This window comes from Penicillium waksmanii (assembly GCF_028829765.1).
Source record: "Penicillium waksmanii strain IBT 27052 chromosome Unknown utg000005l:1.0-5232799.0:1.0-5237142.0, whole genome shotgun sequence".
NCBI classification, from domain to species: Eukaryota; Fungi; Ascomycota; class Eurotiomycetes; order Eurotiales; family Aspergillaceae; genus Penicillium; species Penicillium waksmanii.
In genome coordinates, this window is record NW_026643252.1 from 5,018,137 (window position 1) to 5,041,140 (window position 23,004).

The 23,004-nt window shown below is 48.3% G+C and overlaps 7 protein-coding genes across 7 annotated transcripts; 2 read left to right on the forward strand and 5 right to left on the reverse strand.

Moving 5' to 3' along the window:
• Positions 1 to 1,082: 1,082 nt before the first annotated feature.
• Positions 1,083 to 2,932, reverse strand: N7481_006766 (putative MFS alpha-glucoside transporter; the record flags this gene model as incomplete). Its single annotated transcript, XM_057265985.1, has 5 exons — positions 1,083 to 1,200; positions 1,281 to 1,533; positions 1,657 to 1,723; positions 1,762 to 2,629; positions 2,697 to 2,932. 5 exons carry the CDS (start codon positions 2,930 to 2,932, stop codon positions 1,083 to 1,085), a joined length of 1,542 nt encoding a protein of 513 aa, XP_057123705.1.
• Positions 2,933 to 4,006: 1,074 nt separating this feature from the next.
• On the reverse strand, positions 4,007 to 5,571 carry N7481_006767 (glycoside hydrolase family 1 protein; the record flags this gene model as incomplete). Its single annotated transcript, XM_057265986.1, has 2 exons — positions 4,007 to 4,176; positions 4,197 to 5,571. 2 exons carry the CDS (start codon positions 5,569 to 5,571, stop codon positions 4,007 to 4,009), a joined length of 1,545 nt encoding a protein of 514 aa, XP_057123706.1.
• A 402-nt stretch (positions 5,572 to 5,973) lies between these two features.
• Positions 5,974 to 8,436, forward strand: N7481_006768 (alpha-L-rhamnosidase; the record flags this gene model as incomplete). The annotated part of the gene is made up of 2 exons (XM_057265987.1): positions 5,974 to 7,464; positions 7,531 to 8,436. The coding sequence occupies 2 exons, from the start codon at positions 5,974 to 5,976 to the stop codon at positions 8,434 to 8,436; spliced, it is 2,397 nt and encodes a 798-aa protein (XP_057123707.1).
• A 996-nt stretch (positions 8,437 to 9,432) lies between these two features.
• Positions 9,433 to 10,296, reverse strand: N7481_006769 (uncharacterized protein; the record flags this gene model as incomplete). The annotated part of the gene is made up of 1 exon (XM_057265988.1): positions 9,433 to 10,296. The coding sequence occupies one exon, from the start codon at positions 10,294 to 10,296 to the stop codon at positions 9,433 to 9,435; it is 864 nt and encodes a 287-aa protein (XP_057123708.1).
• Positions 10,297 to 12,795: 2,499 nt separating this feature from the next.
• N7481_006770 (glycoside hydrolase family 3 protein) lies at positions 12,796 to 16,617 on the forward strand (the record flags this gene model as incomplete). The annotated part of the gene is made up of 8 exons (XM_057265989.1): positions 12,796 to 12,919; positions 12,980 to 13,173; positions 13,226 to 13,278; positions 13,335 to 13,557; positions 13,610 to 13,859; positions 13,913 to 14,075; positions 14,141 to 14,422; positions 15,792 to 16,617. The coding sequence occupies 8 exons, from the start codon at positions 12,796 to 12,798 to the stop codon at positions 16,615 to 16,617; spliced, it is 2,115 nt and encodes a 704-aa protein (XP_057123709.1).
• Positions 16,618 to 17,232: 615 nt separating this feature from the next.
• Positions 17,233 to 19,476, reverse strand: N7481_006771 (uncharacterized protein; the record flags this gene model as incomplete). The annotated part of the gene is made up of 3 exons (XM_057265990.1): positions 17,233 to 18,580; positions 18,637 to 19,010; positions 19,111 to 19,476. The coding sequence occupies 3 exons, from the start codon at positions 19,474 to 19,476 to the stop codon at positions 17,233 to 17,235; spliced, it is 2,088 nt and encodes a 695-aa protein (XP_057123710.1).
• Positions 19,477 to 20,650: 1,174 nt separating this feature from the next.
• N7481_006772 (uncharacterized protein) lies at positions 20,651 to 22,318 on the reverse strand (the record flags this gene model as incomplete). The annotated part of the gene is made up of 4 exons (XM_057265991.1): positions 20,651 to 21,442; positions 21,502 to 21,903; positions 21,970 to 21,984; positions 22,097 to 22,318. 4 exons carry the CDS (start codon positions 22,316 to 22,318, stop codon positions 20,651 to 20,653), a joined length of 1,431 nt encoding a protein of 476 aa, XP_057123711.1.
• Between the last annotated feature and the right edge of the window lie 686 nt (positions 22,319 to 23,004).

The following is a 23,004-nucleotide window of genomic DNA, read 5'->3' on the forward strand; positions in this document are numbered from 1 at the left end:
GGAAGGGATCGACCGGGAGAAATGTGGGAAATGTGGAGGAATGGCCTGGAGGGGGATTCTGGGGCAGAAGTTGGGGAAGCGGGCGGCGTCATTGGCGGAGCACCCCGGTCTCCTCGACACCCCCCCCAGCCAGTCGGAGGAATTGAGGGGGCTCTCGGCTTCGGTTGTGGCCGCTATTTTAACCGAAGGCGAGATGCATTTAGCCGCCGAGTCGGTTGAGACAGGTTTACGTTTCACTCCATCTTTGCCGAGATTCTTCCAAGAGTCTCTACCAAGAGCCTGAGTTTTGGTCGCTGGTCGCTGGGAAGAAAAACAGGAATCCCATCTGCATATGATGATATTACCACTATAACGCTCCACGCAACCTCCACGCGCAACTGTGTCATTTTGCCTCGTACTGGATTCGAGTTGATTGAGGATGGGGAAAGATTGTCAGGGACCACCGATCGGCATGCCGACGTCATGACCACCGACAATAGCCCTGTTATTCTACCGGCATGTCACGTCGGAATCGTGTTCGGGATATGGATAAAAGAACAACGCAAATCAGATTCGCTCACTCCGTACTCCGTGGATGTGGTGATCAATCGGCCAACCGCCCCGAGACATTGCGTTCATCTCGCCGGAAGCACATGAGAGAATCTGCTGATCTTGATTGTCAATAGCCAATGTGAAAGTTGCCTGGATTTAAAGCTTCTTGGGGCAAATATGCACAGAACGACTGGTTTGACGGGGCTGTGTCACATCTAGAGGAGTTGAAGTGAAGTAAGCGCGGCTAATAGGATTGGATGGGGAAACTAAACATACGATGCTCAGCGGAGAATTATCCGAGCAGTGCTGCTAAATATTCTTTATGGCCTTGAAATCTGCTAAAGTACAAGATTTTGAGTGGCTCAAAACTGAGCAGCTGTAGCACGACAGAAGCTCAAAACCATGAATCAAAACCATGAAATTATGTTGCATGTGTGAGTTATGTGATGGCTAGCTATTGAAGAAGAAAACAATTTAGGCAAGTGATCTCAACTGTCCCCTGGGCATGTGGGCCTCAGCACAATAATTGTAGGCAACATCAGTCGCCAATTTCAGTTGTCCTCCGCCTTACTGAGATGAACGAGCCGCTGCGTAGCCGTTTCTGTCTTGTGGAATCGCCAAGGCTTGATCTTTCTTTCGAATAGTTCATCGAGCTCAGCAGCCGATCGTCTTAAGTTGTGAAGGTTAGCTTAGGTACTCTAAAGCCCGTATGTAATTTACATCATGAATCATGGTGTTTATGGACTCACCCAGAAGTCTCTGGAATCAGCAGCCACATGCCGACAACGAACGGAAGTCCGACGCCAAAATAAAACCAGCCCGTTTTTAAGCCCCAGTTCCATTTATTACTGTTTGTCATATATGGAATGAGCACATTCATCATGACCCCAGCAACACAGGTCACCGCTGCCGCGAACCCGGCGGTATAAGGTCGGAGCCTCTGAGATGAGACCTCCCCGATATATCCCCAGCCAGTAGCACCGTTGGCGGCCAAGCCAACATCTAATATGTCACGGTCAAATTAGCAATCACAATGCTAGATAGTACCGAGGGGGGGAGGAGCTTACTCCAAAAACAAGCAAATAGAATAAATATATAGGTTGACGCTTTGACCTGAGGACAAACCCCGATAATGCCGATAGCCATACAGGATAACCAGCATATGGTCGTCCCTGAGCACGCGAGTAGTCTCCTTCCTATGCGGTCAGCAAGAGTGATTATTACAATCACAGTCGCGATCTGAATCGAGTTGGTGATGACTTCAATCTTGAAGGGGTCTTCCAATCCAGCCTGTTGAAAGAAGTATGTTCCAAATGTCCCGAAGAGACTTAGGCCAATCAACTGCTGACTGAGGTTGGTCCAGCAGGAGATAACAGTGCGTAGGCCGTTGGTTCCCTGAAAAATTGCATACCACTTTTCGCGTCGTTGCTCAGCTGCGACTTCACGTTCGTGCTCCACGGCCATAACCAAAGCTTGGAACTGTCGCTCCAAGTCATAATTCGGTACACCACGGTTGAGGATAAGGAGTTGTTTCTTGGCTCGGTCGTGCTTCCCGGTATTAACGCACCAGGCTGGAGACTCGGGAATGAATACATAAATCAACAACATGATCCCGACCTGCGCCCACTGCGTGTAGATAGGCGTGAGGTAGTTTGTCTTGTCGCTTTTTGAGAGATGTTGAAGAGCGACTTGGGCGAAGAAGGAGCCCAATGTCCACCAGAAGCTATAGCACATCAACAAGCCTCCGCGAATGCGAGTAGGTGCGACCTCAGATATATATGTTGGAACAGTCGATTGCAAACATCCAACGCCTATTCCTGCCAGAAACTTTGCAACCAACCAGCCTTGCCATGATCTCGCAAGACACTCGGTGAGCACACTCCCGACTATGACGATCCAGTAGGTAAACATGGCAGGCTTTCTTCCATATCTGCTCGATAGAAATGGCAAAGTAGTCATGCCAAGGATCTGACCACAAGACATTATTGCACTCCAGCCGCTGAGGATGGGCGACGCGAGTGCAGGCTTTCCGTCTTTGCCGACAGTTGTGGCGAAGCGACTAATGAAACCGGTGTTGGCAATAACACTGGCATTGATTCTAGAAAGGCATGTGGTATCATGTCAGAAAAAGCCAGGTGAATTCATTATTTTGAAGCTTGACATACCCAATTTGGTACCCATCGGTTGCCGCACTAAAGGCCATGGCAAAGCATACAAGTGTGCAAAGCTTGAAAGTTTTGATTGTCTCCACGACCCCCAGCTCTTCATACCCGGTGGTAGCTTGACCTTTGATAGCCGCATTGAATGCTGGATCATGCTTCTCGAGCGTATCCTCTGCGATATACTCAATCTGCCTGGCGTGAAGGCTCGGGTCGCTTGGAGTTTTCTTCTTGGATTCCATCTTGCAGAGCAACTTCACGAATAGACAAGAAATATTTTATCGCAAATTAATGATGTGAAAGGGGCAGACAGGTGCATTTTAAATTGAAAGCTTCTTTGAAGCTCCGCGGCTTCTAATGAGTTTCAACCTGGCTGCCACATTACTCGACCAACAACAATCGCACACACACATTACATTCGGCGTTCATTACACCGAGATCCTTTCTTAATTTCTAGTAGGATTCGAATGCGCCAGCCCTCGTGATCAATAATTGACTGTCATTATGGTCGCCTACCACCCTCGCGGCCGTCACGCCCCATCTACTTCCCCGCATTTTGACTGGAATTTAAATCTCTTGGCAGAGCCTCTCAATTACCTGGGAGTCACAATAGCCGAAAAAGTATCCCTCTGTTTGGTCAAATATTTAGAACCATTTGGCTGTGGCTCCCTGTGGGGCTTGTAATTCCTTTCTAGCCCGTATTTCTCAATCCGAAGCCGATTCATTTGCCGATGTTCGATAATGGCTAATTCAAGTGAATAAGTAATTGTAGTACCAGAATTAAACGCAAGTTGAGGTTTATTTAGCTTCTAAAGGTACTCGTAAACTATACCTAAATAGGGAACGTTCAAGGTTTTGCGGCTTGTGACAACACTAGACCAAGCCATTTTGAGGCTAGGTTTACTAAATACGATTCTGATTGGAAGGCCATTTTATCGTGTAATTTGGGATGACCAACACTTCTGTGATTTTTAGCGACTTCTTGTCGTATTTTTTGGCAAGCAGGTGACTCGTTAAAATTAGAAAGAAACGAATCACTTCATTTTCCAGCTTCCACTTTTTGATCAATCAATTCACGAACTCCTTCTTGTAAAGGCTTTCATTATTTGTGCATATTTTACAATTGTCTCTCCCAATTGCATGGACGATCTACCTGAAAGAATGACTGGAACCCTTCCCGAGATCTAAATGTGTCGGATGCTGAACTTCTTTTGTAAAATTGATGATAAATACATTTTGTCTACTACGAAAGCACCGGGATACAATTAATCAAAAATTTACTTCAAAATTGCGAAGGCCTCTCCACTTTTACTATTCTAGGTACATCCACCACGGCGCGCTTTCAATGATTCCTCCAAGTAAAATGCGGACAATTTGGGAGTTCGAACCAGCGTCTCATAATTCACATGTGTAATACCATAACGTGGACCATAGCCAGCAGACCATTCTAAGACCAATGAGCCAAATGAAAAGCGTATTAAGCGCACTAGGGGAAGAGACACATACCAAAGTTATCCATGAGACTCCATGCACAGTATCCTTGAATTTCGATGCCATCCTCATAGATGGCCCGGGAGATAGCATCAAGATACAGTCCAAAATACCTAATCCGAAAGCTGTCGTTCACTGCTTGATCCACTGTAAGCTGACTCTCACCTGGACAAGGGCAGCCATTCTCAGCGATAATTATTGGCAAGTGGTATCGATCCCAGACCCAATTCAAAAGCTTCCGGAACCCGTCAGGCGTAACGCGGAGCCACGACATGCCGGAGACAGGCCCAAGGAACTTTCCTTCACTATTGGTGGCTAACTCCTCCACATTCCCCGTACAATCATCCTCGGCAGGTGGGTCTGAAAGAGCACGGGCGAATTTTGTGGAGTAGTGATTCATTCCGTAAAACGCATTAAACGAGGCGGTTTTTCGGAGAAGAGTCATTTCTTCAGTCGTGAACTGAGGTAGCCGAGATCCCAGTCGGACGCGCATTTGGGCAGGGTAATCCTGGCCCAGAAATATAGGATCCCCAAACCAGCCAATATAAAATTCAAGTCTGCGTTGAGCTGCGTCTTTGTGCTTCTCACTTTCTTGGTCCCATGGCTCGTAGAAATGTCCATTTAGGACGATGGAAATAACTCCCTTCTGACTAGGCTGAAACTCTCTCACGTAAGAATCCACAACCGCTGCGTGCGAAAGAATGATGGTATGGCCGACAATCCATGGCTCCGTCCGGGTGTTATGACCTGTGGCGGCACTGTGGCCAGGAGCAAGGACGCCGCTGTGATGACCGAAAACTGATATTATATATGGCTCGTTGAAAGTTACCCATTTCTTGACACGATCACCAAAGCGAGAAAAGCACAATTTGGCAAAACGCACAAAGTCTGCTTTGAACCTATCTGTGTTCAAAAATGCGTTGTAACGATCATAGAGCTCTTGTGGCACATCCCAGTGATATAATGTGACGATTGGATCGATATTTCGGGCCAATAGGCCATCAATAAGCTTGTTGTAGAATTCGATTCCCTTTTCGTTGATTGGGTCATCATGACCACCCAGCGGGATAATACGAGACCAGGCAATAGAAAACCGATAAACATCAACATCGTACGAGGCCATCAAGTCCAAGTCCTCTACCATGTGATTATAGTGATCGCACGCCACGTCGGCATTCTCGCCATTGGTCCGCGAGGGCTGAAGGTGACTGAAACTATCCCAGATAGACTTGGCTTTGCCGTCTTGTAGAGCGCCACCCTCGATCTGGTACGCAGCAGTGGCTGTTCCCCAGAAGAAGTCAGTGGGAAGAGGCAACTCTTCCACAGGGCGAGGCTCAACCGCCCATTCCTCCTTTTCGACATGAAGAATATTGTCCCCCGCCTGAAACATATTGACATTCATTTTCACAAATTCAAAAGAAATTGACTGAATCGTTAACCTAGCGGTGAAGCGTTTTCAAGTGAGCAATTTGAGCCGGAATGGCCCCGGGTAAAGGGACGAACTTATGATAGAACAAGGGTCGGCGTTTGAGCAGGAACTACGGCATCTGACATACCATGTGAATTTTCATTTCGGGGTAATTCCTGCCCGCAGGCCTATTCCTTCGTCGTCCGTTGCACCGACTCGGAACTTCATCACACCGAAGAGTGCCTTTTCCATAGGTGTTGTTTGCGTCCTTGTAAGCCACCATTTCCACGTGTTTCCACAACCACTAAACCTTTTTCTTTTCGTCACCAGAGACCAGCTCTATCACTCGAGGAACGAAAAGCACAACGCCCATCGCGCACCGCTATGACTGCGAACGAACCTATCTGTCCAAACGGGGAAAAGAATGATTGGTGCTGTGATCGAATTGCAGCACCATGGGGCCCCGATACGTCTGGACCGGATGCAGAGTGGATGTTCCGCAAAGAGTTTGAAGTGAAAAATTTTATTCGTGCCAATTTGGTCATCACTGCTCAAGGTGTGTACGAGGCGGAGATCAATACCCAAGTCGTGGGTGACCACTTCATGGCCCCAGGATGGACATCTTATGACCGTCGACTCCAATATCAAACATACGACGTCACAACTCGGCTTCTGGATGGTCGCAACTGTATTGGCGTCCGTGTTGCTGAGGGCTGGTTCTGCGGACGTATTGGCTTTGAAGGTGGCCATCGAAATATTTGGGGGCCTCATCCCGCATTAATCGCGCAGCTCGAAATCCACCACTCAGACAACACGGTTGAAATCATACCTACCGACCCCACTTGGGTTGTTCAACGAGGCCCAATTCAATTGGCAGAAATATACAATGGCGAGAAATACGATGCTACTCAAGAGGTTCCTTATTGGTCGACGATCGTACCGGAAGGAGCTATCGATAATTGTCATGCTTGGGAGCCTGTTTGTTGCATGCCACCTTTACCAACGATAATCAAGCTTACATCAGGATTTGGCGAGCCTGCGAGACGCATCGATATTATCAAACCTATCCAACAATTGCTTTCTCCCACAGGAAAATCTATCATTGACTTCGGTCAAAATTTGGTCGGATACGTTAGGCTGAGACAGATCAAAGGATCCCGCGGTTCTAAAATTGTCCTGTCCCATGCCGAGGTTTTAGAAAATGAAGAGATTTGCACCAGTCCACTTCGTCAATGTGACGCGGTCGACGAATACATCCTGAAGGGAGACCAGGCTGGAGAGAAATACGAGCCACGATTTACGTTCCACGGATTTCGATATGTCCAGGTTGACGGATGGACCAGTGACTCAAACTTAATCGAGTCTGTCGAGGCAGTTGTATGCCACACAGATATGAAACAGATCGGCTCATTTTCATGTTCGGATAAATTGGTCAACCAGCTGTACCATAACATTCTCTGGGGAGTGAAGGGGAATTTTCTATCAGTGCCGACTGACTGTCCTCAACGCGACGAGCGCCTTGGTTGGTCCGGAGACCTGGCACTTTTTGCTCCGACAGCAGTTCTTCTATTCGACTGCTATGAGTTTCTCCGAAACTGGCTTGTCGATGTGTGGTATGATCAGCAAAGCCTTGATGGAGTCCCTGCCATGGTCACGCCTAACGCAACACTCCCAGACCCAGTCTGGTGTCGTCGAAAGCCTTGTGCAATTTGGCATGATGTTACCATTCTGGCACCATGGGCATTGTATGAGGAGACTGGCAAGGTGGAAATCTTGGAACAGCAATATGAGAGCATGAAGACATGGATGCAGAAACTCCCTAGAAATAGGACAGGTTGCACTCATCTCTGGGACGTCGGGATATTCCAACTTGGGGTAAGACATCAATAAATTTTAACCCATATCATCATCTTCATCTCAGTGATTGACAGCAAGATCTAGGATTGGCTAGATCCAGACGCTCCCCCTGACGCACCCTGGAAAGGGAAAACAGACGCACAGCTGGTGGCCAATGCGTTCTTGATCCATAGCTTAGAACTAATGACTCAAATCACACGTCTTCTCCGAAAGAACGAAGAGAAACTCGGGTACGAGAAAGAGCTGAATGCAGCTAGAAAGGAGTTTCAGGAGGAATACGTGACCTGCAATGGCCGCCTTGTGTCCGACAGCCAAGCAGCTTACGCCATCGCCATATGTTTTGGATTGCTGACGCCCACACAGCAAGAAAGAGCTGGAAATCGTCTGGTCTATCTGGTGCGTAAGAACAACTTTTGCATCGGCACAGGTTTCGCTGGGACTCCATTTTTGTGTGAAGCTCTTGCCTTATCTGGACATATTCAAATTGCCTACGCCATGCTGCTCACCAAGGAATGTCCCTCGTGGTTGTACCCAGTATCTATGGGCGCTACTACCGTGTGGGAGAGGTGGGATAGTATGTTGCCCGATGGATCAATCAACCCTGGCAAGATGACCTCTTTCAACCATTATGCGTTTGGTTCAATTGCGAAGTTCTTACTTGAGAGATTGGCAGGTCTGCAAAGGATTGAGCCTGGATGGAAAAAATGTCGAATCGCACCCTGTCTCGGAGCGGACTTTTCGGGGGCTTCCGCTTCTCATGAGACTCCCATGGGCCTTGTGTCTTGTTCCTGGAATATTACTCGTTCCGACGACAAGCAAAGTCATTTGGAGGTTGAAGTTACAGTTCCACCCGGCATAAATTGTGAGATTGTTATACCAGAGGGGGTGGGGGAATTAAAGAAGACGGTATCTCAAGGTAAATGGACCTTTGATACTTTCTTCGCAAGAAAGTACGAGTGGCCCATGAAGCCCTTGCCTGCCAAGTCTTGAGAAAGGTATGAACATGTAAGTGAGTCTTGAATGGACTTTTACTATGTTATTTGCTCCGGTTTTCAATATTTTTGAAATAACCTTCCAATGAAAATCGGCCGTAACAACCCCATTGCCACAGAGTGTAGCTAATTTAATCCTACATACCTTATACATTAACTAAATGGACAAGATATGTCCCAGGTTTATACACTGGCTAGTACTACATTGGATGCTGCTGGAGCACTGTATCGGATATCATTTGTCCGCTTACTGGCGGATTCCTCTGTTCAACAACAAAACGTGCCTAGTAACGTGTTTCATGGGTTATCCGGCCACCCTAGAACACCATATTAAAAGCGATAAATTACAATTCAATATCTCAACAACCATACCTTTTTTCGGACTATATTTCATCAGATGTTTCTATTGTAAGATATAGAGTAATATGTTTCAATTTGAATTAATATTATTGATTTATTTATCAGATTACCATAAAATACACGGTAATTTGTGTTTATTATAAAAATAGAGATATTTCGCGACGTATATATATCCAGACTATTTTTCTTCTACATTTTTGTGATAAGGGTATGATGAAGTTTATAGAACTTCAATATTTAGCATTGAATGACTATGGTAGTTGAGGTATCGAATTGTAATTTATCACTTTTAATATGGTGTTTCAGGGTGGCCGGATAACCCATGAAACACGTTATGCTTGGAATACGAACACGAATACAGATAGATACGCGTGATTGTGACTAACCCCGATTCGTCACGAAATGCGGAGAAAACACACGAGGTTGGGGGTGTGCCAAGAGAGCTTGATTGGAAAGGGTCCCATGACCGATACTCGGTATCAAATGTGCCGAATCAACATGTCGGCTTTTGAATCGAGGATCAAAGCTCAAAAATTATGAATGGGACGTCCGAAGCTTTGGCCAGCCTCTCGCATGTTTGCCCCTTGATTCGAAAACTACACCAAAAGCAGTAGGGACAACGAGAAGAGGTTTGTCATGTATCAGAAGTATCATTGACAATTCCTAGAGGCCAGGTGATTTCCGACCGTACAGTTTCATTCAAGTATGCAGCAGCGACATTAACCAAGAACTTGCCCCAGCCTGCCATCCACCAGGTACTAGTCATGATGTGGAGAATAGCCCCATAGTGAGCGAGGGTCACCAAAGACATCGGCTCTATTTGCCGCAGGAGCTGAAAGTACTCAGCATCTATTATAGCAGGCCAGGCGAGGATGGCAGCTTGATTATCGCTAGCGATAGAAAAATCAAAAATTTCAAGAAGATGTCCAGTAGAACGAACAACAACGGCTCGAGTACTAGCCGAAAGCTGAGCAGGGCAGTGCTCATCTGCTTGATGATTGATGATAGCTTCAAGGCGACCGTGCACTTCATGGACGTGTCTCGACAGCGCAGTTCGCTGTGCACACTGTGTTAATTTTAAAATAGGCCGCATATCACCCTGTTCAATCCATGGCCGAGCACTTGCCGCAATTGAAGCCGTCCCGCGTACTAACTTGAAGACTTCTATTACCTTGCTCATAAGTATAGAGGGCGCTTGAGTATCGAGGCATTGAAGAGCGAAAGAGAAGCTGGAGACGAGAAAGGAGCAAGCGAAAAGACCGTCGCAGTTTTCAAGGGTCACATCACTTAGAAGCGGTATAAAGAGCGTCAATGCGTTGCTGTGATATCGAACCCCAATATCTATGTATACTTGGCGACGAGGTTCAGAACAATGCCGAGAAAGATGTAGGGCGGAGATAGCCAGTATACTGTGCATGACAAACGGGTGTCTCAGTCCCACCTTAGGGACTTCGGTCTTGAGAACGCTTCCCAACCCTTCATTCTCTATCAGCGACATGGCTGTTGCCGTATGCCAATGATGCAGCAGTTCTAGTTCATATAGCGGAAGTCGGACTATGCCCTCACTCCTTGGCCATTGGATATTCTCAACAAGACTTCGAGTGGGAGAATGACATGACTGAGAATCATCGAAACTGCATGGGAGGCACTTTTTTCGGCAGGGTCCACAAATAGGGCGCGATTCATCACATTTCATTCGACGCTTCTTGCAAAGGAGACATCCGTGATGGGAATTCTTGTGTGATCTGCGCGATGGCATGGTTTCAGCAGGCCGAGAGACGCGATGGGGGTCAGTTGGCTGAGGGCTAGGCACCTGGTAAGGGATTCAACTTAACTAAGGTCATGGGCCTCGGGCCGGGGGGACTTCTGGCGGGGAGGTCCCACTATTGCTATTGGTAATTATTCCGTGTATCCTTGGCATAGGGACCTGTATTGTTTCTTACACGCCGCCTAAGTACACTGCACCACTGTACTAGTGTGTTATTGGCCCGTACTACTTGATTGCAGGCTCAGACATCCAAGACAGGGCCGCCATTCCGTGTCTACTATACTATGCCTTCACTCCCAATGCCCCTCTTCTTTCTTCATACTAGCATCACTCACTACGTTACAAGTTTTCATCCATTCATCACCTCTACTAGCACTTGGAAGCCGGAGGCGTCTTTTCCTCAAGGGGTAAATATGTGGTACTAGTAGTAGTACTAGTCCGGAGCAACTGCGCATATGTTACTCAATATTTGCGCCCCGACGAGGGACGACTAGCCGTTATAACAGCAATCATTGGGCTGCTGTGACCAAAATAGTGACCATTTCTCCCCAGAGAGTAAATCAAAAATCAACAGTAAGGGTAGATTGTATTAACCAATCGGTCCGTTCGGCCACAGGTGCCATCATGATGGCGGCACCATTGAGAGTATCCGGTGGTGATCAATCATACCCGAAGATGGTGGCGTCCCTAGGGGGCCAGAGCTCCACTGCACAAATCTTTAAGTACTAGTTCCAGGAGGCCCTTAATGCATAACAAATGCCTGGATTCTTGATCGAGCCTTCAAATTTCCAAGAATACCAATTTTAGTCTTGCGTTATTTAGGGACCAAATTTCGGCTAATTCTTGGATATTGTATTTGGGGCCACCTGTTTATTACGACTTTAGACGAGGCTGTCGTCCAAACACTCGCTTTGATCTTTGCTTTAAAGTTGAATGTCCCTTCTGCCATTTTCGTTATTGGATATTGCCCAGCCCACGTTTCCAGTGGCTTCTCAATCCCGATAAGTCGGGGTGGAACTTCACATTCGCGTTGGGGAAACATCCCCTCGTTAATGTTAGTAGATTCTCGCTCATGTTGGTAAATTGGCACGTCTTCCCCTCTCAATTTATGGACAATGCTAATTGAAAGCAACTGTGGATCTCGAAATATTCCAGCTTCCTGTCTACTTGTACTGTCCCCCACCGGATCTCCACCATCAGACTCACGCCCCATCAACCCTGAATAACTATGTGTCTAACCTGTTATTCCGCCCATCTCAGCAGTAGTTATGTGGCCGCTGGGAAAATACCATATCGCAATATATTTCACCTTTCACCAGCTCTAACTACTTGTCAAAGTATGCAGTTTTCGCGCTTAAGTAAACCGCCCGGGTTTCAGGGGTAAACCATGCGGGTGTGGCGGTGCTTGAAAAAAGCTTCCACATCTTCAAATTTCGTCAGGCTAGGAAATTACTACATTATTCAATTCTAGGAGGTATATGCGATCGCTGAAGACGACATAATTAATGAAATTGAAAATATAGCCCCACACGTTGCGGGGAAGCGGGGAAAACAGCCCCATTATATAGTTAGTACGACAGGGCAAAGCAAACAATCAAATGTTGATACTACCCCAGAAACATCCGTGCCTCACAGATCGACCTATTCACCTACCTGATTCTTTTAAATTGCGACTCCTCACTGGTACTCTGCTATGCTACGTATCGTGAGAACTGACCACCATGATCGAATCGCATCAGATCGGGAACCGATATTCCCCTTACTGATAGAATCTTGCTCTGGAATGCGGACGACTTGGACGCGCTGTTCTGGATCGCGTCTGCTCTTCCCCTGCGATTTCACCACTGTTCTTTAATTTTTCTTCGGTCCTTCCTTTGCAGTTTTTGAGGACTTCCCCGCAACTTTGGTACTTTGGGTATGGCTTGACTTTAAGATACATTTTACCTGTACCTCACCTCACCTCCTCTCCTCTTCCCCACCCCTCGGTTGTCCGCAGCCGGCCTTTCACATAATATCTGAAGTACTATCGCGTCGGTCTAGTGTTGTCCGAGGATGAACTAGGAAAGTCTAAGCTTTACTCAGAGCGTGCCATTTCCGTCTCGGATTTACCATCTGAATTCTCCGAGCGGCGCTTGTCTAGGTATAAATTGGCAGATCCCTCCCTGTTAATGAGCCGAGCTCGAGCCCATTTAAGTCAATCCTAGCTGGCCATTGTATCCAGACGCAAATATGGGGCTCAAGACCTACTCCCTGGGTCTATCGCTCGCCCTTTTGTTGAGCTGTTCGGCTCACGCCGAGAACATCACGAGTGATACCCACTTCTACGGACAGTCTCCACCTGTTTATCCTTCGCGTATGCTATGTCCTCCTGTCCTTCTTATTTTATCATGATCATGCTGACCCTTGAATATAGCTGAGGGAACAGGCTCTGGTAACTGGGAAGCTTCCTATCAGAAAGCCAAGGAGTTTGTCGGCAAACTATCTGCTGAGGAGAAGGTTAATTTGACCGCCGGTGTCTCTGTCAATAATGGATGCTCGGGGAATATTGCGCCTATTGAGCGCCTCGGTTTCCCTGGTTTCTGCGTTTCCGACGCCGGGAATGGACTGGTGGGTTTTTTTGCATTACTTTCGCTTTGCTTCGTGTCACTGACGATACTAGAGAGGAACCGACTACGTAAACAGCTGGCCGAGTGGACTTCATGTTGGAGCTAGGTAATAAGATTAATTACTCTGGTACTATTTGCTAATCTCGCTAACTTGTTGATTAGTTGGAATAAAGATCTCGCAAAGAAACGTGGCGCACACATGGGCGCTGAGTTTCGCAGAAAGGGCGTGAACTTACTCCTAGGTCCTGTGGTCGGTCCACTGGGTCGCATTGCTGAGGGTGGCCGCAATTGGGAAGGCTTCTCCGATGACCCGTATCTTACCGGTAGTTTGGTCTATGATACTATCCAAGGTATCCAGTCAGCGGGGGTTGGGGCTTCGACTAAGGTAATTGATCACCGATCGGCGTTGTCTCGAGTATGATCTGACTATATTACAGCATTATATTGGGAATGAGCAAGAGACAAATCGGAACCCCGGATCGAATGAGCAGGGAGAGTATACGGAGGCAGTGTCGTCGAATATCGATGATAAGACTATGCATGAGCTTTACCTCTGGCCATTCCAGGATGCCGTGCTAGCTGGAAGTGCTTCCATCATGTGCTCTTATCAACGCATTAACAACTCGTACGGTTGCCAGAATAGCAAAACTCTCAATGGGCTTTTGAAGACTGAGCTAGGCTTCCAGGGTGAGTCCCAATAAACTACTTCTCATTCTGTTCATCATGGCTAATATCATCAGGGTACGTTGTTACCGATTGGGGTGCTCAGCATGCCGGTATTGCTGGAGCCAATGCTGGCTTGGATATGGTCATGCCCGCATCACAGACGTGGGGTGATAACCTCACGGTCGCAATCAAGAATGGCTCTATGGAAGCATCTAGGCTGGATGATATGGCCACTCGGTAAGCCATAAGATAGAGCTTGCCAGAATCCGATGTGAAAATAGACTAACTAGTCATGCTTCCAGGATTATTGCGACCTGGTACCAACTCAACCAAGTCGAAGGCATCCAGAACCCGGGAATCGGAATGCCAACTGATATCACCGCGCCACACAAGCGGGTGATCGGCAAATCCCCAGACTCAAAGCCAATCCTTCTCCAAGGAGCTATCGAAGGACATGTTCTAGTCAAGAACAACGACAACGCCCTCCCTCTGAAATCTCCTAAGATGGTTTCGGTATTCGGATATGACGCTGCCGCCTCCGATTTCCTCGAAGTCTCGCTCGCACCACAGCAAGACAGCCCTCCGTATCAAAATACAAAGGCGGTCCAGAAGTCTGGCTACACACGCTAATTATTTAGCGCGTTTTTCGCGTCCACCCTCCAACCTCTCCTTTTCAAACACCTAATACACCACCAATATGCGTCAATTCGGTACCGAAATAAGTGCTAATCGAAGGCCTGGGGCAGAGCTTTCATCTGAGGCCCGCGCCGCTATTATATTTGCACGTGAATGTGGTGTATCGCCTACTAAAATCGCTTCCGATATAGGCGTTGCGCGGTCTACAATATACAAAACAATTGAACGCTTTCAACAACAACACAACACAAAATCAAGGCCTCGCTCAGGTACCCCTAGGACATTTGACCTCTCAACATTTAAATATACTGTTCTTTTAGCGCGTCGAGAGCCCTGGAAAAGCCTCAGTGAGCTTAGTGCTACGATACCCGGTCATCCATCTCGATCAACAATTAAGCGATTCCTTCGCCATAAAAGTCTTCGGAGATTTAGGGCGCGCCGTTGTATACCTATTTCAGGGGTAGTTGCTCGAAAGCGAAAGAAATTTTGTCGAACTTGGCGCCGTGAGGCCCTTAATTCCCGCCTCGAAGACTTCATCTTTTCTGACGAATGCAGCGTCCAACGTATTCCGAATTTAAACGGCCAATATGTTACACGTCTTGAAGGAGAAGCATATCGGCGGGGACTTGTGCTTGTTAAGCCTCATGTAAAGGATATTAGTCAAATGGTTTGGGCTGGTATCTGGCTTGGGGGGCGTACAAATCTTGTGATCATGGAGCGTGACTTTTCAGAGAATCAAAATGGGGGCTATACAACCCAATCATACATTGATGTCTTAGAAAAAGATTTTATTCAACACTACGAACCAGGAATTATCTTTCAGCAAGATAACGCCAAAATCCATCGTTCGTATAGGGCGCAAGAGTGGTTTGAACGTCACGGTATTGAGGTGTTAGATTGGCCTGCACATTCGCCCGATCTAAGCCCTATTGAACCCGTGTGGCGTATGCTCAAACGCAAATTATATGAGCTATATCCTAATCTTTTGAATTGTGGCACCTCTGATGCTGATTGGGAGCTATTCAAAAAGGCGATAATTGAGGCGTGGGATGCCCTAGATCAAAATAAAATTGATAGCTTAATTAGATCGACGCATGCGCGTGTACTTGCTTGCCAGCGAGCCCTAGGCTTTTATACGCGTTTCTAGACAATGAAAATTCATAAATATATTAAATATTGATTAATTTAAAATATATCAAAATTTGGTGATAATATCTAATATATTGCTTAAGATATATATATTTGAATGTGGTGGTAATGATATGGCAGAATTGCCTAATTCGGCGGTGTAGCCAGACTTCTGGCCTAGGTCTTTAGCACCCTCTATGTCGCCGGAGGCTCTGGTGCCAACTCTGCAGCATACATCGACGCTCCAATCGACGCGATCCAGCGTCAGGCTTATGAATATGACACTTCCGTCATGTACAACTTCTACGATCAGAATCCAGACGTGGATGCCAGTTCTGATGTCTGCATTGTTCTTGTCAATAATTATGCGACTGAGGGCTTTGATCGTCCCGAACTGAGCGACGAGTACAGCGATACGCTCATCACGAACGTGGCAAGTAAATGCGCCAACACGGTGGTTATCATTCATAATGCTGGCATTCGTGTCGTTGATAATTGGATCGAGAACGATAACGTCACTGCGGTCATTTTTGCCCATCTTCCCGGTCAGGATACGGGTCGTGCTCTGGTGGATATTCTTTACGGTCGCGCTAATCCCTCCGGCCGTCTTCCTTATACTGTCGCCAAGAAGGCGTCCGACTATGGTGATATTCTCTCGCCCGCGCAGCCGGAGGGTGATTACTGGCTTTTCCCTCAGGCGGACTTTACTGAGGGTCAGTTTATCGATTATCGGGCCTTTGATAAGAAGGGCGTCTCTCCACGCTTCGAGTTTGGATACGGATTGTCTTACACGAATTTCAAGTACTCTGGTCTGCAGACTAAGAAGTCGGGTAAATCCACTCCAAAGTATCCTCCATCTGCAGATATTGTCGAAGGCGGAAACCCGCATTTGTGGGACGAGTTGATGACCATTACTGCTAAGGTGCAGAATGCTGGTAGCGTGGATGGTGATGAGGTTGCCCAGCTTTATCTTGGAATTCCTGGGGGGTCCTGTCCGCCAACTTCGTGGCTTTGAGAAGGTCTCTATCGCCAGTGGGAAGAGCGAGTCTGTTACTTTCTCTTTAACGAGGAGGGATTTGAGTAGTTGGGATGTCAATGCTCAGCAATGGGCTTTGCAGGATGGAAAGTATAAGGTGTATGTTGGTCGATCCAGTCGTGATCTGCCTTTGAGCGCCTCTTTCTCCATCTAATACCAGGAGGCTGGCAGAAGACGGCTTTTTTATCATTCTCATCCCCTTTACCGTTAGTGCAGCTTGCCTAGCATTAATAAGATTCTGATCTTGCAAGTTGCCATGTATTTCTATCTTCCAACTGGAAAATTCCATCACTTAATAGTCAAGGGTGACGATTCGGTAGAGAATTGTATCCATACGCGGCATCTAAAGCTGAGTAAAAGCATAGTGGAACAGAAAAGACATGTGTTGTTGCGTGTAAATAAATCGAGATATTTTCTATTCAGCTGCACCATTTTCTACGTCCTGAATACTCCAAGTTGAAAGTGAAATGGTATCAAATATAATTCTATGAGATCTATGTCATCTCTAGTCTACTCATTCAAAACATGTACAAGAAATTTGGGGGAAAAATACATCATCGGGAATCGAAAGACATGAAAGGGAAAAAAAAACGCTTAAAGCTTGCTCTTGCCAGGCTGGTTCTTGAGAACATTCTCATTCCAAGGATAGGGGTCGAACGTCAGGTCGTTGACAGGGTTCTCTTGGCTGGCACGGTGGAAGAGATCCTCGTAAACCTTGCCGTCCGATCGGCCCAGGCTGCTGTCGAGTTGCCAGTCGGGGATGGCCCAGGCATCAACAAGACGGATGGCGTGGGGGCGGATCTCGTCGAGCAGCTTCATGACGGCAACGGTGCGGGTGAGGGTGATCTGGCGCACAGTAACGGCGCCGGAGGAGAAGAACTCAGCGGCTTCGCGCTCAAGGGTGTGAAGGGCGTAGAGGCGGAAGAGAGAGTGCATGATGGTCTTGGAGTCGGAGTCGAGGGCCTGCGACAGGTTGGGCGAGGAGACAGCCTCGTAGAAGTTCCTCACAACCATGTACTGGGAGTGAGCGGTGGACAGACGCCAGAAGTCGACGAGCAGGCTGTTCCACGAGCGCTTCTCAGCATCGCGGTGCTTCAGAGCCTCGAAAGTGAGGTGGGCAGTGCGCCAAGCGAAGGCCTCCACGATATCAGAATCGTTCTCGAGGATATCGAAAGAGGCACCTTTCTCGCGGCGGTCAAGGTAGTTGCGGAGGATGCGGGAAGTGTCGTTATCAGCAGACTTGCCGGACAGAACGGCGCGGGCAGACTTGAGCAGGTAACGGGCGACCTGCTGGGTGAGCATGTAGTTGTCACCCTCCCAGGTCAGGGTAGGAAGGTAGTCAGCGTAATATGAGCCGATACCGCTGTAGCTGCTGTAACCGTGACCACCACAGGCACGGCGGCAGACCTCAAGACCCTCACCAGCGGTGGTACTGGCAAGCGCCTTCAGACCGCAGGAAGTAGCGTGCAGGTCAGCCAGAAGGTCAGCACCAGCGCGGAGCTCCTCGGGGCCAGCGCCACGCGAATCCTGGCTAGGGGAAGCGGCAGCCTTCATGCGCTGCTGGTTCTCCTGGTACAGACGCATCATACCGCGACCGGTAAAGTGAAGGGCGTACATGGAGGCCAAGAGCGGCAAAAGACGGACCTGCACCATCTTGTAGTTGAGAACCTGGTTCTCTCCAGCGTTGACGTCGGCATCGCGGTCCTGGAACTGTCTACGTACAGCCGCGTAACGAGTGGCGATGGTCACACCGCGAGCCAGGACGCCACCGGACTGCAGGACAATGTTGGATCGCACCCAGGTGAGGGTTCCGTAGACGAGGGTAGGGAGGGCAGGGCGGATGTACTTGTTGGTATCCTTGTCAATGCGGGAGAAACGGGCCAACATGTTGACGTGGGGAATCTCGACGTTGTTGAACAGAAGGAAGCCGTTGTCCATAGTGCTGGTAAATGGTTAGCCATTGCTGGTTATTGATTGTGCAGTGTGTTGGGTACTGACTTGTAGCCAAACTTGGGACCAATGTCGCCAACGTAGACATTCTCCAGAGGCTGGTGAGTCTCCAAGTCACGGACCTGCACCACGAAAGGATGAGGACCGAAGTTCTTTCCACCAATGAATAGCTGAGCCATCACAACGGCATGGTTGGCAGTGCGACCGAGGGACCCGATCCACCACTTGGAAGCAGTGAGGGTAGGGGAGTGAATTGTGAAAGTCTTCTTGTCGGGGTTCCAGGTGGCGGTGGTCTCGAGACCACGGACGTTGGAGCCGTGGCCGAGTTCGGTTTGGGCGTAGCAACCGATGATCTCGTATTTGGCGGCACGCTCGAGGAAGAGCTTGTGTTGTTCGGGGCTACCTTGTTCACGGAGAGTAACCTAAAATTGAAGATGGCCGGTTAGCATCGGCTCATCCGTTCATGGGAAACCCGGGGCTTTGTAGGCTCGCTCATGAAGAGTATTGGATCACAAATCATACCAGGAACATGCTGGCGTGTAGGCCATAGGGAGTAGGTTCACCAATCAGCTCATTGGCAGCGTGGAGCTCCTCCATGGACCATTGGTGCTTCTCAGCCAGCTGTTGCAGGCGCTTGGCCTTGGCCAACGACCGTTGAAGACGCTCGACGCGACCGAGAGTGTGGTTCTGGGACTTGTCAAAGACCTTCTCAGGCTGGAGAAGTTTCACCAGCTGATCTTGACGCTGCAGGAACTCCTTTGTGTGCAGCAATTCGGAAAGCTTGTCGACATTGATGTTGGATTGGGCGCGCTCTTGGGCGAGCAGCTCGGAACCCTGTGGGCCCGCGGGGGTGAGGGCCTTGACCCAGTCAGGAGGAGGAGAAGGCATTGTGAAGATGTGGAGGGGAGGGGGAAGAAGTGGATGAAGATGGGGAAGAAGAAGGAGAAGAAGGGAGAAGAGGTTTAAGATATGAAGTGAAGGTGGCTAAAGAGGAGCCCATGGGGAAGCGCGGAGTGATGTTTCTAGGCCGAGGGACTCCCAAAAGGGAAAGTGCCGAGGCTGTCCCAATCGGGTAAAGCGCCGAATAAGACCGAGAGGAACAGTAGAGTAGAGTATACTTGGAATTAATACTGTAGGGAAGAGGATGCTATCTTCTGGTATAATAAATCAGAGTTCTCTGGAAGTACAGAGTACTCCATACTCCATACTCCCATCCCCATCTCATCTCCATCTCATCTCCCCAGCTTGCGGGGTGTCGGCTGGGGCAGTCCCGGGGTCACCCAACCCCGAAGTCGGCTCTCCCCGGCTTAACTAGGTTTAGCGCCACTCCCCCCGGTCTAGTTAAACAGACTTGTTTAGAGTAAGCGATCATCACTTAACTAGGCCGCCTAGTCGCCTGGTCGGCTGATTCTCCGGCGAAGGCCGAACTATTCCACCACGTCGAGGGGGGTCGGCCATTTGACCTCGGTTCACCCCCTGTTGTACTCTGTACATTCTAATCGGTCAGGATGGCCCAACAAACCAACAGTATACCCCAAATGCTTACATTCTTGCCTCTAATATACTATGCAGTAGTATGCAGCCGCACACTAGTGACTGCCGGCTGTCTAAAAGATGTGCCGAACACCAAAACGCTGTCCTCGGGGCAAGCCGAAAGGCCGGGGAGTCCTTAGATAGAAAGAACAGTGCTAAACATGAAGATGACACCTTTGCAATAATATTTCCTATCAAATCCGCTAATTCAAAACCCCCGCAAAGCCCGCTGAAAACAAGCAAAACATTTCAAGGAGAACCACCATCGGAACACAGCGGCTCGGGAGACTCAAATACTTTCGGATCAGATAAGCTGATCGGGCCCCGACTATCACATGTTCACATGTCAGCGCTGCTCTGCTTGTGAAAACACACACAAAATTATTATGAACGTGTCAAATGGTCAATTCGGAGCACCAAATATGTCATAATTTCATTCGAATCACCCGTTCAACGCCCGTGAACAAAAGCCACATGATGCATTATGCATTTTAAGGGGCATACGCGTTATCGCCGCATTATTCCGACCTTACTCATTCCGCTGCTCTTTCGATACCCGCGGTAGTCCCAACCACATGATGAAAATAGCTCCGGATAGAGCTATGATGAATGGCTGTAACACTTGCACGCCCTTTGCCTGCGCCAGCGCACCTACTGCAAAGGGCAGAATGGCAGCCCCGGATCCTCCGAATGCCGCTGCAAATCCTATCGAACTGACATGCAAGTGTCGGGGTAACAGTTTGGCGATCATCACCACGACACCAGGGAATAGGGGTCCTAGGAAGAAGCCCTGAAGTGAAACTGCCACGGCCGATGCATAGAATTGTGGCACGAGCCACAGGATGAGCCCGAAAGCGATGGATAGAAGGATATATGCCTGCGATCGCATATCGTTAGCTTGGACTGTTCCAAATGGATGTCGATGCTTGAGAGGGACAAGGAAAGCAAGGGGAAAACGCACTGCAATCGCCAACTTCTCTCCCACTCGCGGGGTCACAAATCCCAACAGAACCCGCCCGACTGTGATACCTAACCAGAATCCAGTCGCCGTCATTCCACTGGCGAAAGCACCGCCATTTCGCACACGAATCATGAAAGTGACAATCCATCCACCCAGCGCAACTTCCACACCCACATATCCGAGCAAGAACAACGCGCACAACCAGGTGACTCGTGCAGAGGGGCGCGTGAAGAGCGCTGTCTTCAGTCCACCTTTTTTGCTATCACCCCCGGTATCAGCCCTCGCTTGTCGGAAGACTGCACCTGTTGCTTTCCAGAAGCAGGTACCGCAAACGATCAGCTCGATGGATGCGCAACCGACCTAACAAAGACAAATCCAGTGAGCGAAATTCCAGAGATTTGGTTGGTAGAGCGGCGTACCATAACGTAGTAAAAGTAATACCAGGGCATATTAGCGTGCACGATCATCGACGTGGCAATTAACGGGCTCAGTACAGCTCCTACTCCATATAAACCGTGGAGCAAACCCAGTAGCTCATTCGAATGAGCCATGTTTCCGATCCAGGCGTTCCACGCTGCGTCTTCCAAGCCGTTGCCGAACCCGGCGAAGATGAAGGAGATCACGAGGACTGGGTATGGAGGATGGACACAGTTGACAATGTAGGCGAGTAGGTGACATCCTGGTCCGATCAAGGCAGGGCCGCGCTGTCCAAGCGACGTGTGGATTCGATTATTGAGGAACGCTGCAAGAACATATCCGACCAGCGGAGACAGAAATACGAGGGATACAATTGTGTAGGAGAGGTGGTAATATGATTCAAGCTAGACTCGTTAGCATGGGCTTCAACTTGACGTTCTCAAGGTAGGAATGCGAGGTGTTAGTCTTACATATGGGATCAGAGCCTGCGAAAAAGAACTTGAAGATTAGCAAACAATCTATTATAAGCGAAAATCCCACTTGGATAGATTGTTTCGGAATTCCAAGCCCTGCATTCACTCGAAAAGTCTCACTTACACCGTATGCCGCATCATTCGCGCCCATCACCAGGAAGCTCCAGAACGTAGCAAATGAGCGATATGCATTTATCCGAGGTTGATTCCACTTCTCCAGCGCCGCAAATCCATCGTGGGATGTTTCTGACGAATCTGTTCTTGATTGCTCACTCGGAGGCAAAGTCTGGAGAGTAATTGTGTTGGCATCGCGCGACTGTTCCTCGACCACATAAGTGGAGGCCATGATTTAAATTTGGCTTGAGTGGACTTGGCTAGTTACCCCGCAGATACCATCGGAGAATAATTCGCAAACCTGCAAGGGGAAGGATTTTGAATCCAAATCCAAATCTGTGAGCTTGGTTGAGATGAATCGTGCGACCACGACTGAATCTGGAATTTATACCAGCTACTCTTGCAAGCTAGCTAGACTCTTTTACCTCCGCTGATTTGAGCATCGATTTCACTGGTTGGCAAGTTCTTTCTTGCCACCGCATCGTCCTGAGGGGTTTCCTTGGCGGAGCGTCGCCCGCCTTGCCGCTTGCGGTAACTCTCCGATGCGCTCACCTACTCTTTTGGGGTAAAGAGAGCGCAAGCCCAGATTCAGCGATAAAAAGTGGAATGTTATATGGGGAATAGTGTGCTGAATGTGGAAGTGTGCCACATTATTAGTGGGTATGGTTAACTTCAATGCCCTTTTTGGTTCTACGGATTGGGATTGGCTCCCAGCTAGAGTAACTAAGAGCCTTCGAAACTTGACATACCCATAACTGCACATATACATAGCCTAAATCGAAGCGGATTGTAGTTTTCAACATTAAATCTTCAAAAAATAGAGCTAACTTAGTAGTACTCGTATATTATAAATCCATAAGTGCTAACTTCTCGTGTTCTTTACCATAGCTATTATTTATCCACCAATAAGCTTCAAAG